Source organism: Bubalus kerabau, chromosome 1, assembly GCF_029407905.1.
Source record: "Bubalus kerabau isolate K-KA32 ecotype Philippines breed swamp buffalo chromosome 1, PCC_UOA_SB_1v2, whole genome shotgun sequence".
NCBI classification, from domain to species: domain Eukaryota; kingdom Metazoa; phylum Chordata; class Mammalia; order Artiodactyla; family Bovidae; genus Bubalus; species Bubalus kerabau.
The window spans coordinates 220,628,426-220,642,391 of NC_073624.1; the positions used below are offsets into that span (position 1 = coordinate 220,628,426).

At 44.0% G+C, this 13,966-nt stretch overlaps 1 protein-coding gene across 3 annotated transcripts; it reads left to right on the forward strand.

The window, feature by feature from the left end:
- Positions 1-78: 78 nt before the first annotated feature.
- On the forward strand, positions 79-12,427 carry IK (IK cytokine). Of its 3 annotated transcripts, XM_055555483.1 has the most exons (20): positions 79-236; positions 801-867; positions 2,942-3,034; positions 3,555-3,614; positions 4,620-4,787; positions 5,012-5,126; positions 5,594-5,664; positions 5,757-5,803; positions 6,872-7,035; positions 7,923-8,031; positions 8,384-8,423; positions 8,585-8,804; positions 9,044-9,062; positions 9,525-9,603; positions 9,889-9,969; positions 10,519-10,576; positions 11,562-11,650; positions 11,841-11,949; positions 12,122-12,156; positions 12,241-12,427. In XM_055555483.1, the coding sequence occupies exons 1-20, from the start codon at positions 221-223 to the stop codon at positions 12,266-12,268; spliced, it is 1,668 nt and encodes a 555-aa protein (XP_055411458.1). In that variant the 5' UTR covers positions 79-220; the 3' UTR covers positions 12,269-12,427. The 3 variants fall into 3 exon arrangements, 2 of the variants coding, with proteins under 2 accessions (XP_055411458.1, XP_055411472.1); XR_008705198.1 differs by lacking the exon at positions 11,562-11,650; XM_055555497.1 differs by lacking the exons at positions 9,525-9,603; positions 9,889-9,969; positions 10,519-10,576; positions 11,562-11,650.
- The last annotated feature ends 1,539 nt before the right edge of the window (positions 12,428-13,966 follow it).

Genomic DNA, 13,966 nt, shown 5'->3' on the forward strand with positions numbered 1-13,966 from the left:
GGTTGGCGTATACAAGGGGCGGGGCCATGCTTAGCCAATGCCATAAAAGCATTGCCGGTCGACTCCTACTCTGATTTCTCCGCCCGCGGCCGAGACGGAAAAGCTGGGGCTCGAAAGGAATTGTGGGTGGTCTCCTGAGGTGCATTGTGGGGAGATTCGTGTAGCGTTGTGTTGTTATCGGATCATCAGTCGTCGTTGTGGTTGAAACACCGCGGACGAAATGCCAGAACGAGATAGTAAGGCTTGGGTCATCTCTCCTTTCCCCGCGGGACTTGGGACATTTGGCGTGTTATTTTGGCCTCAGAATTGAAGCCGTATGTGTTGGGGGTGGGGCGGAGTGAAGGCGGGCCGGGAGTGTGACGCTTGGAGCCTGGCGAAGCAGTTGGGCTCCGAAAGAGGCCGGGAAACTCCAGATTGTCCCTAAATCTTGTTCTTGCCCCAGCCCACGACAGATAAGATTTATCTGTGGACCTCCCCCAACCCCTGTCACTTAATTTTCAGTTACGTCAATTTACCTTTTGCGTAGTATCTTAGATGTCATGTTCAGGATTTCTTGGCTGATCCTCCAGCCTGGTTTTAGGGGTCCCGTCCTCTGCGCTCCCGTAGCTCCTTGTATTTTTCTGCTTCAGCATTTTTTACACTGTATTGTCAGTGTCGCTGTTCTTGACTTTTTGCCCCACTAGATTGTGAGCAAGTTGACAGGGAAAGACATCTGTATTGTTCACTTCTGAATCCATAACTTTCGCACAGGACCTGACTCTTAAAGAGATTTATTAAATTAATATCAATTCTTTTTTTAGGCGAACCATTCTCCAATCCCTTGGCTCCAGATGGCCACGATGTGGACGATCCTCACTCCTTCCACCAGTGAGTGTTTTAATGTAGAACCATGGGAATGAGCTGGGAAATGAGCGAAGTGGTGGTGGTGATGGTGAAAGAATTCTGAATGTCTTGTCAGGAAGAATGGTCAGAGAATCATACCACTTGCCCTGTTATCTCTGTGAACTTTAACTGGGTTAGGCCAACTGCATAAAAGTGTTAGAGGGGAAATAATGGCAGGGTGAGTGCTAATTTTTTAAAATTCATGTTTAATTTTGTGTTATTTAGGAATTAATTTTTGTATAAAATTAAAACTTCAGAATGAAGTCAATGTTGTCTTTGATAACATACCCAATTTCAGTCCCTTTTTTAGAGGTAACCACTTTACCTTTTTTACACATATCTTTTTTTGCTACTCTTTTTAAAATGCATTTATACACATGCATTTATATCTCAGTAAAATATATCATTGCCTTATGAGTTAAAATATTAAAATTAAGTTATGTTACATTGTGTGTATATAATTTTGCCATCTGATGATCTTCCCTTCTCAATATCTTGGTCCTTATTTTCATGGCAGTGACAAGGACTCTTTTTTTTTTAAGTTTGTCTTTTGTCAGTTTAATTTGCAGATCTCTGGTACAGAATATAAGAGGGTAGAGGGAAAGTTTTTCCTACCCTATTTGTTAACCTACGTACTTGTTGGCGTCAAGTATACTAATAGCCAGTCCTACTTGGTTCTTGTTCTGCCTCAGCAGCGAGACCAACCCTCACCCTTAGTATGATACTCAACTTCATCTTCCTCCCAGGCAAGATACCCTGCCTTCATCTTCCCTAACAGCCTGTCTTTTGGCTTTCTCTTAGCTCATGCCTTGTCTCATCAATGTCCCTCCAGGTGTGAGCATGGGTCCCCGGACTACCTGGCAGGGAGAGGCACGTGAGGTTCATGTAGTAAGTGTCCAGGTGGCTGGAGCTGGACTCTGCCACACAGTACACACAGAAGTGATTGCATCCCAGTGCCACCAGCTGTGATGGCTGTGCATCCCCCACATAGGTTTCTAAAATGCTGGTGGGTCAGGGCCAGGGCTCAGACCCCAGAATCCCACCCTCAGAACTCTATAGTATGGGATAGCTGTGTCCTAGTGACCCCAAGTGGAAATGTAGTCAGCCCCGAAGTAGGGATGCATACCTCTGCTGAAGGACTCCCTTCTTGACCAAACTCTAGTCAGGCTTCTGCAAGGCTTATATTTTTTACCAGGTCTCCTGAACCGAGTTTTAGCAAAGAATTCTGTTAGGGTGTGGAGAATACCATCCATCCATCCATCAATCAATCAATGAGATCCAGTTATGCCTCTTGATAATCTAATCAAATTCATCTTCCACTATACCTTTGATGTCTGAGTAATTTTCCATAAATTCCCTATTGTCTCTGTTGTATTCAGAGTTGAGTTTTGATCTCTATCCCCTTTTACAATAGTCTTAATTCATATTTTGGTAGTGTTGAAGAATCATTTTTGGGGAGACCTAGCAGGATTCTTTGCTACAGTGGGCTCAGCAGGCCAAGGAAAAGGCCTACTCTGAAGAGAATTCAAAGGAAACTTATTTGAGTTTGGTCATTGTGTCAGTTAAAATTATATCTTATGCCATCAGTGCTATGTTCTCCACATTTGGGAAATACTGTCACAGTTTATTTATTAATAGTCTCCAGTGAGAGTTTAGGTTGTTCCCAAGTTTTTATTATTTTCAAAACTGTAATTAGATCTCTTTCACATGCCTTATACACATAATGCCAGTAATTGACCAGGTTAAATACAGATGAATGGAGTTGCTGCATCATAGGATATTACACATTTAAATTTTAAGAAAGATACTGGCAAATCGTCCTCCTAGTTATCTATACTGATTTATATTCCTGTTGGCGATATGAGAATATCCAGTTCCCAAATTCTCACTCATTCTTGATTTATCAAACTTTTTAATCATTAGCACTGACGCATTAAAAAGGGCATGTCTTTGTTTTAATTTGTATTTCCCTGATTTCTAGTAAAGTGAACCATATTTTTTACATACTCCTTTTCCAGTTCTCATCGGGTACTAATTTGTAAAAATTTTTGCCCTTTAGATCAAAACTCACTAATGAAGACTTCAGGAAACTTCTCATGACCCCAAGGGCTGCACCTACCTCTGCACCACCCTCTAAGTCACGTCACCATGAGTAAGTTCTGGGTTGATCCAATCTGTGTCCTGACTATTTTCTATGGAAAATTTATTGAACTAGATGTCTTAGGAACTTGAAAGCCTTTTTTTTTTTTTTTTGAAGTCCATGGTTTTGATTCTCTCCCTCTTGAGATTGAAGCTCTAGGAAAGACTGGGATGCTCTAGGGATCTCAGTTTTTCTCAGAGTATGTTCCACGGACCATTTGTTGGACGAACTAGAGTTGCTGCTGGTGCTTAAATAAGTAGATTTCTGGATCCATTCCAGCCCCACAGACTCAGATTCTAGGGCAGATATTTGGGTATATATTATTTTAGTAGTCCTTCAGATGGTTGTGATGCTTTCTAAAATTTGAGAAGGACTCACCTACAAATATTGACATGGATCTCTGCCTGATTAAAACTGACAGTTTTTGCTTTGGTCAGTATTCTAGGCTTTTCTTTAATCCTCAAGGGTACTTCTTGGGGTTTCTTGGGCTGTGGCAATATTTTGCTATCCGTGAATTTCTTTTTTTTGCTAGGATGCCAAGGGAGTACAATGAGGATGAAGATCCAGCTGCACGAAGGAGAAAAAAGAAAAGGTAAAGGAAGGTGGAGGAGTGTTGGGTTTTGTGGTGGATGGTATTTGGGGGTAAGGAATAGGGGCTAGTTAGGAGCCAAGAGATTGAGGTTTTCCTTTGTCTTGAGGTTCTCTGCTTTCATAGTGGAGAGGAATGATATTTAGAATGGCAGTTTATTTGGCAGTTTAGGGCTTTGGAGCCACCTTGTGGTGTTTTAATCTCGTCTTGACCAGTTTCTAGCTGGATATTCTTGGGCATTTTGCTCAGCGTCTCTAATCTTTAATATTCTCAGGGGTGGAATCAAGATAGTGATAATTTTTATTAGGTTGTCATGAGGATCAACTGTGACAGTCCATGTAAACACTTAGTACCAGTTCCTGGCATATAGTAACCATCCAGTCAATCTTGGTTGCCACCGTCATCGTCATTGCTATTATTTATATGACACCAAGCTTCCTGGATCTCGAACTTTACTTTTTCCTCTCTTCTTGAGAAGGACTGGGAAGAAATGACCTATTTTCAGGTGAAATTTGGAAGGTGATAAAAATTCAGGTGACTTTCTGCTTGCCATATGGAAAAGTCTCATACCTGTAGAGACTCAGTGATATAGAGCTGGGTGATAGTGAAGGATTCTGAAGTGACAGATGGAGTATACTGAGGTGGCTTTAGAACAGCATATCTGTGAGCTGGAAGAAGCTGTAGCTCTGCTTTTGAGGACTGTCAAGAGGTGGCCAGGGACTTCCCTGGTGGTCCAGTGGCTAAGACTTTGCCCTCCCCATGCAGGGGGCCTGGGTTCAGTCCCTGGTCAGGGAACTAGATCCCACATGCCCAAGCGAAAATCGAAGATCCCTCGTGTCACAACTAAGACCTAGCGCAGACAAATAAATAGTAAAAACAAAACAAAAAGAGGTGACCAGCAGTTCTGTCAGGACATATATGAGCTTTCAGCATAGAGAATTGGATGAAGGTATAAAGAAACAGGCAGGAACAGGCTGAGCCTCACACATTTGCCTTCCCTGGTCACAGTTACTATGCCAAGCTTCGCCAACAAGAAATTGAGAGAGAGAGAGAACTAGCAGAGAAGTACCGGGACCGTGCCAAAGAACGGCGGGATGGCGTGAACAAAGATTATGAAGAAACGGAACTGATCAGCACCACGGCTAACTACAGGGCTGTGGGCCCCACTGCTGAGGCGTGAGTACTGAGCAGGCCAGGGCATGATTCTCAGCATTGCAGAGTCATACAGTGGCAGTATGAATTCTTCACATTTTCCTTGCTCTGGAAAGCCTTTTCCCCATACCAAGCCATTTCAAGAGGCACTTCCCGCCCACAAAGGATGGTTATTTTTTTTCCTAGGCTTCATTTTTCAAATTATCTATTCAAAGGCTAGTTCTTATGTGGTCTGTTTCATTCTCCAGGGACAAATCAGCTGCAGAGAAAAGAAGACAGTTGATCCAGGAGTCTAAATTCTTGGGTGGTGACATGGAACACACCCATTTGGTGAAAGGCTTGGATTTTGCTCTGCTTCAAAAGGTGGGCCTTGGTTGGTAGGTGGAGAGTAATACTGCCATGCTGAATGCTCTTATAAGGGCCTTTTTGGGTGACGAGGGAGACTGCTCTTAGTTCAAACCATCTAAAGGTCTCACGGTGACCCTTCTGTAGGACTAGTTGCTATTTGTCCTTCAAGTCTCAGCTTCAGTTTTATCTTCTTGGGGAAGCAAACCTTCCCATATCACCTAGGTATGGTTGTCTCCCCACTCCTTACCTCCTACTACCTGCACACTTGTGTAGCTCTTCTGTTTTATTTATAGCAGTTATCACATTTTGTTGTTTAATTGTTTAATTTGTCTGCATTTCTTTTTATAAGCCCCATTAAAGCAAGGACTATATTGTTTTCTTTAGTATTGAATTCTTAGTTCCTGGCACAGTGTGGCATAATGGTGTTCAGTAAAGATATGTAAAGTGAATAAATGGGTAAACCTTAAGTGCTTTCCTGTTAGGTACGAGCTGAAATTGCCAGCAAAGAGAAAGAGGAGGAAGAAATGATGGAAAAGCCCCAGAAGGAAACTAAGTAAGCAAGCATCAGGGAGAGCTTGAGAGTTTAGAAAGGTGGGGCTAAACATAGGAACACATTTAGCAAGAATATTCTTTCTGTCTTTTCAGGAAAGATGAGGATCCTGAAAATAAAATTGAATTTAAAACACGTTTGGGTGAGTACAGAATTTCTGCACTAGTGCCTCTGCATTCCGGATGACATGTAGGGAATTTAGTGCTCTGGGCAGGATAGGCTTCACTTCTCCCTCAACCTACTTTTATCTCTTTTTTTGTCTCCAAACCAGGTAGCTCCCACATACTACTACTCTTAATAGAACTCAGATGTGGACTTATTTACTTAATATATTATTAACGTCCCCGGTAGTTATTTCATATATATTACTAATGTCCCTGGGCTTCCCAGGTGGCGCTAGTGATAAAGAACCTGCCTGCCAATGCAGGAGATGCAAGAGATGCAGTTTCCATCCCAGGGTCGGGAAGATGCCCTGGAGGAGGGTGTGGCAACCCACTGCAGTATTCTTGCCTGGAAAATCCCATGGACAGAGGAGCCTGGCAGGCTACTGTCCATAGTATGGGTCGCAAAGAGTCAGATATGACTTAACCGACATAGCACACTTGAACGCACTAATGTCCCCTCAGGCTGGACACTCGCTCAGATTTGGGCTTATCCATGAAGGGAGGTAGCATGGTTGGTGATTTAAAACTCAGAATTTGGAAACCTGCATTTGAATCCTGTGGTGAAATCATGCAGGGCATGTGATTTGGGGTGCAACCAACACAATTTCTCAGCTCCTGCTTGTCCACTTGCAAAATGGGGTTAATATACCTCATGGGATTATTGGGACAAAGAGAAATAATGTGTGTAACATGTCTTATCACATTGGGCATGTAGTAGTGCTATTTTTCCCCATCTTCAGATCTTCATCAGTATTAGTGTAAACTTCATCCTCCTTCCTCACAGGGCTTAATACAGTGCTAGGCACACAGTATTCAGAAGGCAGTGTACGAAGGGTGGATAAGAGCTCAGACTTTGGAGTTAAATGGCCAGGGTCCCATTCTTTGTTCTGTCTCTTAGTAGCTCTAGGAGTGCAGTAGTCAGATGACTTAAGTGGTAGTAAATCACCTAACTCACACACTTGGTATTCTTATCAGCTAAAAGTAAACTGCACCTGTTGTTGTAGAAGGTTCTTATTGGCTACTTGCTGCTGTTTCTCTTTTTGTAGGCCGAAATGTTTACCGCATGCTCTTCAAGAGCAAAGCATATGAGCGGAATGAGCTGTTTCTTCCAGGCCGCATGGCCTATGTGGTAGACCTAGATGATGAGTACGCTGACACAGACATCCCCACTACTCTTATCCGCAGCAAAGCTGATTGCCCCACCATGGAGGTGAGTGACCCAAGTCCCAAGAGCCTGCCATGTGAACCTCAAACCTGGTAATCAGCCTTGATGTTGCCCTGAGCCTCATCTACCACATTTAACCAAGTCCTGTCCACATTTTAACCTCCCAAATCTCAGTTGAATCCATTGACTTCTCTGTCTCCGCCAGTAACACAGTAACATTCCATTCTTAGCCATCATCTCTTGCTGAAACTATTAAAAGAGGCTCCTAATTAGTTTCCACACTTCCACTCTGTTTCCCTTTCAATATTATATTTACTTTTATTATTATTGAGATGTAATTTACATACCATACAATTCACCCCTTTAAATCATACAATTCAGTGGCTTTAATATATTCATAGAATATGCTGTGAATGTATAACTGGCATCAAAATCAATTTTAAAACATTTTCATAAAAACAAAAACATTTTCATCACCCTCAAAAAGAAACCCTGTACTATATGGCCATTACCACTTCCTGTGTCTTTCCATCCTTTTTTCTGTTATTTTTATACATGACTAGAGTGATCATTCCACAACATGAATTTTGTTTCCTCACGATTTAGAAGCTTTTGATGATTTCTTACCGTTAGGATAAAAAGCAAAATCTTTATCATGGCCTGTGAGGCCCTGTAACTCTGGCCTTTGCAGTCTGTTTTTACCATGCTTCCCTGTTCTCCAATCATCCTGGCTTTCTTGAATGTACTAGATTACTTTTGACCCAGGCCTTTGTATGCTGTTTCATCTGTCCAGAATGTCCTTTTACAACACCTCCTCTACCTGTCTTCACCTAGTTAGTTAATTTTCACCCATCCTTCAGTTTGTTAAAGTAAATGAATGAATAAATGAAGAGTCCTGCTTAGTGGGATAACATTCTTCTTGGATTTTTCAGGCCCAGACCACACTGACTACAAATGACATTGTCATCAGCAAGCTCACCCAGATCCTTTCCTACCTGAGGCAGGGTACCCGCAACAAGAAGCTCAAAAAGAAAGATAAAGGTAACCTGGAGGGTTAGGGAGAGAAACCTTAGCCTTTGAGGGGCATTTGAGGATGGAACCAAGGTCTCCTGGAGCCTTCTGTTTCCAGAGCATTGGGAGGCTCCTGGGGACCAGAGAAAAATGGTAGCAATGAAGCATTAGGAAGGGGATAGTTACATCTAGGTTCTGTCTGCTTGATCCACCCAGGAAGCAGTGGTCAGTTTTGAGGCATGGGGAGGGGAAGTAGGGATAGCTTTTGTTGTCCCATCTTTTAAAAAGAAGATGTATAAAAGGGTATTGAGAGCTGGGGAGCATGGTGAGGCTGGGTGGAAATTAACTCAGGAGTGTTTTCCTTACTCTCTTTGTGTTACAGGGAAAATGGAAGAGAAGAAACCCCCGGAAGCTGACATGAAGTATGTATCCTAGCCCCTAACTCCTGATCTGAGGGAAGAAGGTCTTCTGGGTTTCCTGTCTTTGGCATTTGGGGGAGGCCTTGGTGTGAGAATCTGGAAAAATGGTCGGGGGAGATGGAAATATGTGTGACTTTGTCAGCTTGGGATCTCTGTTTTCCTAGTATATTTGAAGATATTGGGGATTATGTGCCCTCCACAACCAAGACTCCTCGAGACAAGGAGCGGGAGAGATACCGGGAACGGGAGCGTGATCGGGAGAGAGACAGAGACCGTGACAGAGAGCGGGAGCGAGAACGAGACCGAGAGCGGGAGCGGGACCGAGAACGAGAAGAAGAGAAGAAGAGGCACAGCTACTTTGAGAAGCCAAAAGTGGACGATGAGGTGCGTGGGAGTCCCGGACACCAGGTGGAGGGGCTGCCCATCTTTGTGGCTGCCCAACCAGGTATAGAACCCCCATGAGTTATATAGGTGCCTCATGGCTCCATAGCAGCAACTGGGTCAACTAATCTGTCCTGGAAATGTGGGCAAGGGGTGGGGTAGCAAATTGTTTCAAACTTGGGGGAGAGATGAGTGGGCATCCTTTTTGGTGACACTCACTTCAGTTTCTGTTTTCTTTCCAGCCCATGGATGTTGACAAAGGTGAGTTGTACCTGGGGCATCTTGCATTGGCTCTGGCAGTGCTGCTTTGTTCTGGACTGAGAGTCTGACTCAGATTTCAGAGCTGCCAAGGGTGGGACCGGGGAACTTCCTATTCTGGGTTCTCGAAAGATCCATGCCTTGCTTTATGGGGTAGATAGAAGATAAGTGTGGAATTCAGTCTTCCTGTACAATGGTAGGCCATATTTGTTTGATGTAATTCTCCCAGCTGTGGGGTTCTGAGGATGTGAGGCAGGTTGAGCGAAGGATATTCTGGGCACACGACTGCATCTCAAGCAGAGTAGCTCATTTTGAATTGAAATGTGATTAAAACTTCTTTAGTTAAAAAAGAATTCTGTTGCTTAAAAAAATGTTCTTACAAAAAGCACAGGTGGGAAGTGTGTTGTAGGGAAGAGGTTGTAAATTCCTTATTTAAAAGTCTGAGCAGAGTTCTCTTCTGCGCAGGACCCGGATCTGCCAAGGAGTTGATCAAGTCTATCAATGAAAAGTTTGCTGGATCTGCTGGCTGGGAAGGCACGGAATCATATCCTTTATTTCAGTGTGTTCATGGGTTCTAGCAAACTGTTCTCTCTTCATTCCAACTCCACCTGCTTCCCCATAACCACCACCCCTCCCCCCCGCCTCACATGTCTTGCTCTTATCATTTCGTGCTGGATTTTGACGAGGATGAAGTCATGATTTCCCCTTTTTCAAAGGACCCATTGACGTTCTAGCCCTCTTCTTAAGAGTTTTCATGTTGAGGCTTCTAGCCCTTCCTGCTTGAAGTTTTTCTGCTGTTGGTAGAATTATTTTCTTTAATGTAGCATATGCTGAAGAAGCCAGAGGACAAGAAGCAGCTGGGAGATTTCTTTGGCATGTCCAATAGCTATGCTGAGTGCTATCCAGCCACGTACGTGAGACTTTTTTTCTTATAATAATAATCATCACATAGCTTTTTATTTATTTTTAATTTTATTTTTGGCTATGCTGGGTCTTTTTTTGCTGTGTGCGGGTCTTTTCTAGTTGTGACGAGTGGGGGCTACTCTCTAGTTGCAGTGGCTTTTCCTGTTGTGGAGCTCAGGCTCAGTAGTTGGGACACGCAGACTTAGTTGCCCACTGGCATGTGGAATCTGTCCAGATCAGGGATTGAACCTGTTCCCCTGCACTGGTGGGTGGATTCCTAAGCACTGGACTACCAGGGCAGTCCCGAGACTCTATTGAAGAAGGTGGACTGGGATGATTGGAGAACAAGGTTGGGAGTAGTAGCAGTGAGGTGGAAATCTGACTTGCTGGAACCCAGGGGTACTTCTTACTGGATAAAGTATTCTGTTAGGCTCTGTGTGGGAGGCCTAGGAGGGATGGCTATTCCTAGGCGTAAGTCTCTTAGTAGGTAGGTTTCTAAATGAAGCATAGGAGTCTGGAATTCCACCATCTCTTTTAAACTGTTGCTTCTTTTTAGGATGGATGACATGGCTGTGGACAGTGATGAGGAGGTGGATTATAGCAAAATGGACCAGGTGTGGAGCTGGAAGAATGGGTGGAGGCAGTTACTGTTTCACACATATCCCGTTTCCTCCTCCCAGAAGATCTGTCATTTCCTGAGGCTCATCTTCCGTTAGCTGGAGTAGCAGGAGCAGTGGCATTGTGGGTCTTGGGGCAGTTTAACTGTTTTAAAGTGTCACTACAAAGCCAAATGAGATAGGGCCAAGAATATGTTTCTTTTTATTTTCTATAAAGTGCCAGGCTTTGACTTCTGTCTTAGGCAGTAAGGAGGCCTTTAGTGCACATGTAGAAAAGGGCAGAAGGAATTTCAGTTTTTAGAAAATAACTGGCAGGAGAAAAAGGAAAATAACTTGAGTTTTATTATAGTCAGGATTGATATTTTCCTCTAAGCTTTAAACAAACAAAAGCACCAAACACCAATAAGGGTGAAGACGTGTCATCTTTTTCCTTGTTCTCTCTGTACTTTTGTGCTTAACAGCATGGTTTAATTCTGTTTTGGAGCCTTGCTTAACCCTGGCTCTGCCAGGTATTAGTGTTGTGACCATGTCAAATTATGTTACTGCTTATTTTTCAGTTTCCTCATTAGGAAAATGGAGAGAACTCTAAGTTCTCTCAGAAGAGTTTCTGAGAGAATTAAATAAGGTACATGTTAAGTGTGCAGAATAATGCCTGGCCCATAAGAGTGAGTGAAGTGATAGTTGCTCAGTTGTGCAACTCTTTGCGACCCCATGGACTATACAGTCCATGGAATTCTCCAGGCCAGAATTCTAGAGTAGGTAGCCTTTCCCTTCTGCATTGGATCTTCCCAACCCATAGTAAGTACATAGTAAACACTTATTATTGTTTATTAAGGTAGGATTTATTAATGATAAAACCTGGGATTATGGGAGAGCCTGGGCTTTAATCAAGGGCTAAAATTTCATTTCCACTGACAACTCTTCCTTCCCTGCCCACCCCCCCCACCCCCCCCCCCCCCCCCACCATTCTGTCCTGCAACAGGGTAACAAGAAAGGTCCTTTAGGCCGTTGGGACTTTGACACCCAGGAGGAATATAGCGAGTATATGAACAACAAGGAGGCTTTGCCCAAGTGAGTCTTGGTACTAAATACAGCCAAGAGTGAGGAGAGGGATGGGGGGTGGTTAGAGGGCGTAGAGGGCATAGTCTGGCTGAAACATTACGAAATCAGTTCTCTGCTCATAGGTCCTCTGGGAACACCTTGCTACTTCTCTGTAACCTCTGATGCCTCCTTCCCTCAACTCCCCTTTTTTTCCCTTCAGAGCTGCATTCCAATATGGCATCAAGATGTCTGAAGGGCGGAAAACCAGGCGCTTCAAGGAAACCAATGACAAAGCAGAGCTTGATCGCCAGTGGAAAAAGATTAGTGCGGTAAGTGGGACTGTTTCTGGGTGGGAGGGCCTTAGCTGGGAAGACATACTCGCCCACAGATTCAGGAACTACTCAAGGGATTGGAGAGCCGTGGAAGTAGGAGAGAGGTCAGCCTTGGGTTTCAGGTGAGCTTAGAATGGCAGTCTGTCAACTATAACTGTTGTTCTTGCAGATCATTGAGAAGAGGAAGAAGATGGAAGCTGATGGGTGAGCAGCATTATTTTTCCTCTGTGGGACTGGCGAGAATTGCTTAGTATATTGATCTTATGTTCATTTCTCCTTCTATTGCAGAGTTGAAGTGAAAAGACCGAAATACTAAAATCTCTGGTTCCAAATCCAAGAATAATCTCCACAAGGATTTACTCCCCACTGCTTGCTTTATACAATTCCAAAAAAAAGTTGAAAGATTTTTTTGTGTGTGAATGTATATAAATTTCATTGTATAATGTTTTGATCCCATTAAAGTTGGTTAACCTGCTGTCTTATCTTATGTATGTTGAGGGCCCAGGTACACCAAGAAGTCTGCTAATCCCACTGATTGTATAAAAATCACATGGAAAAGGTCAGCTCAGTCCTTTGCTGAGCTGTGCTTCTGTTAATAGATTCCTAAGCAATATATATAGTAGCCTGGATACCCAGTGGAGAAGGGACAATTGACCCTCACTGATAGCACAGAAAAACAAGGATGATTGGTCTTAAATAGCAGACTCATCTGGGGACCTAGTCTTAGGGTAGAGGTTCTCTGGGACTTAGGGTTAGCCCAACGGGCTGCCAGTCTGATGCCAAGGTTGTGCACGACTGGGCTCTAGGTGAAGGCACCTGATGAGAAACACTCCTCCTGGGAACAAAAAACCTTTTACAGATTTATGCCCTGCTGTGATCTTCAGTAATTCCAAGCAGAAATCACTGCTTATTGGGTTGGAGGGGAAGTGAGGAATCCCTCACTTGCGGAATCCCTGTCCTAGATAAGAGGGTGCCCTTCAACACACTGAACAGTTTGTCAAGGCCTAGGTGTGGGCTCTCTGGCCTTCAGCTCACTCCTTCACCACCCTTTTCTTCTTCTCAGCTTAACTGCCAGCACTTTGGTACTTGTCAACAAAGGTCACAATTTATTTCTGGCTGGTCCATAGCTGCCACTACCTTCCCAGAGGTACAACCTGAGGGCTTACAAGATCCAAGGAAAGCTAGATGGCTACCTTAGCCAATGCCTTTGGTTACTTTCACCTTGAGAGAGTATGGGTTTTTTGAGGAAGCCAGCTTTGTGCATGGTGTCTAGGAGGCTGAAATTGGGCTCTGTCTGCAATAACACCTAGATGGGTTAATTTCAGACAGTAAGTGATACCCTGATTTCATGGTTGTTGGCAGCAGTCACAATTAGGTAAAAGGTCACAGAAACAGACCTGGCTCAGATGAAGAGTGGTCTTGCCTGGAGAATCCCAGGGAAGGCGGAGCCTGGTGGGCTGCCATCTATGGGGTCGCAGAGTCTGATACGACTGAAGCGCCTTAGCAGTAGCAGCAGAGGGTCACTTAAGATCCAGACCTGGGGGTTGACTGCCAGTTTAAATTTCTGCAAGTACCACCAAGCCTTCTGGAAGTAACCAGGTGGCCGCATCGTGAGGAACAAGGACTCACAAGACCATACAAGGGACTTGGAGCCTCGCTGAGGTCTCTAACCTCACTTCTTTCACCTCTTCTTAAGGGAGCTGGGTATCAGCATGTAAGATGTCTTAGAAGGCTTATACTGCAACGTGAGAACATTCTCTTCAGACAGGAGCCCATGCTCCTCCTCATCTGTCCCACAATACAGAGTGCTCTCATCTTTGCGGAATCTTTGGTAATCAGAATGTCAACTGTTGTGCCAATTTTTCCTTTTCAGCAACTCCTTGCCAGCTGAGCACTACTGGCCCAGTCCCACTGAGGGTCTGCAGCCAAACAGTAGGAACTGATGGGGCACTGTTGCTTTGGCCACGAGGATGTTCAGCATCCATCCGCGGCTGCAGCTTAAGTGTGAGTGGGC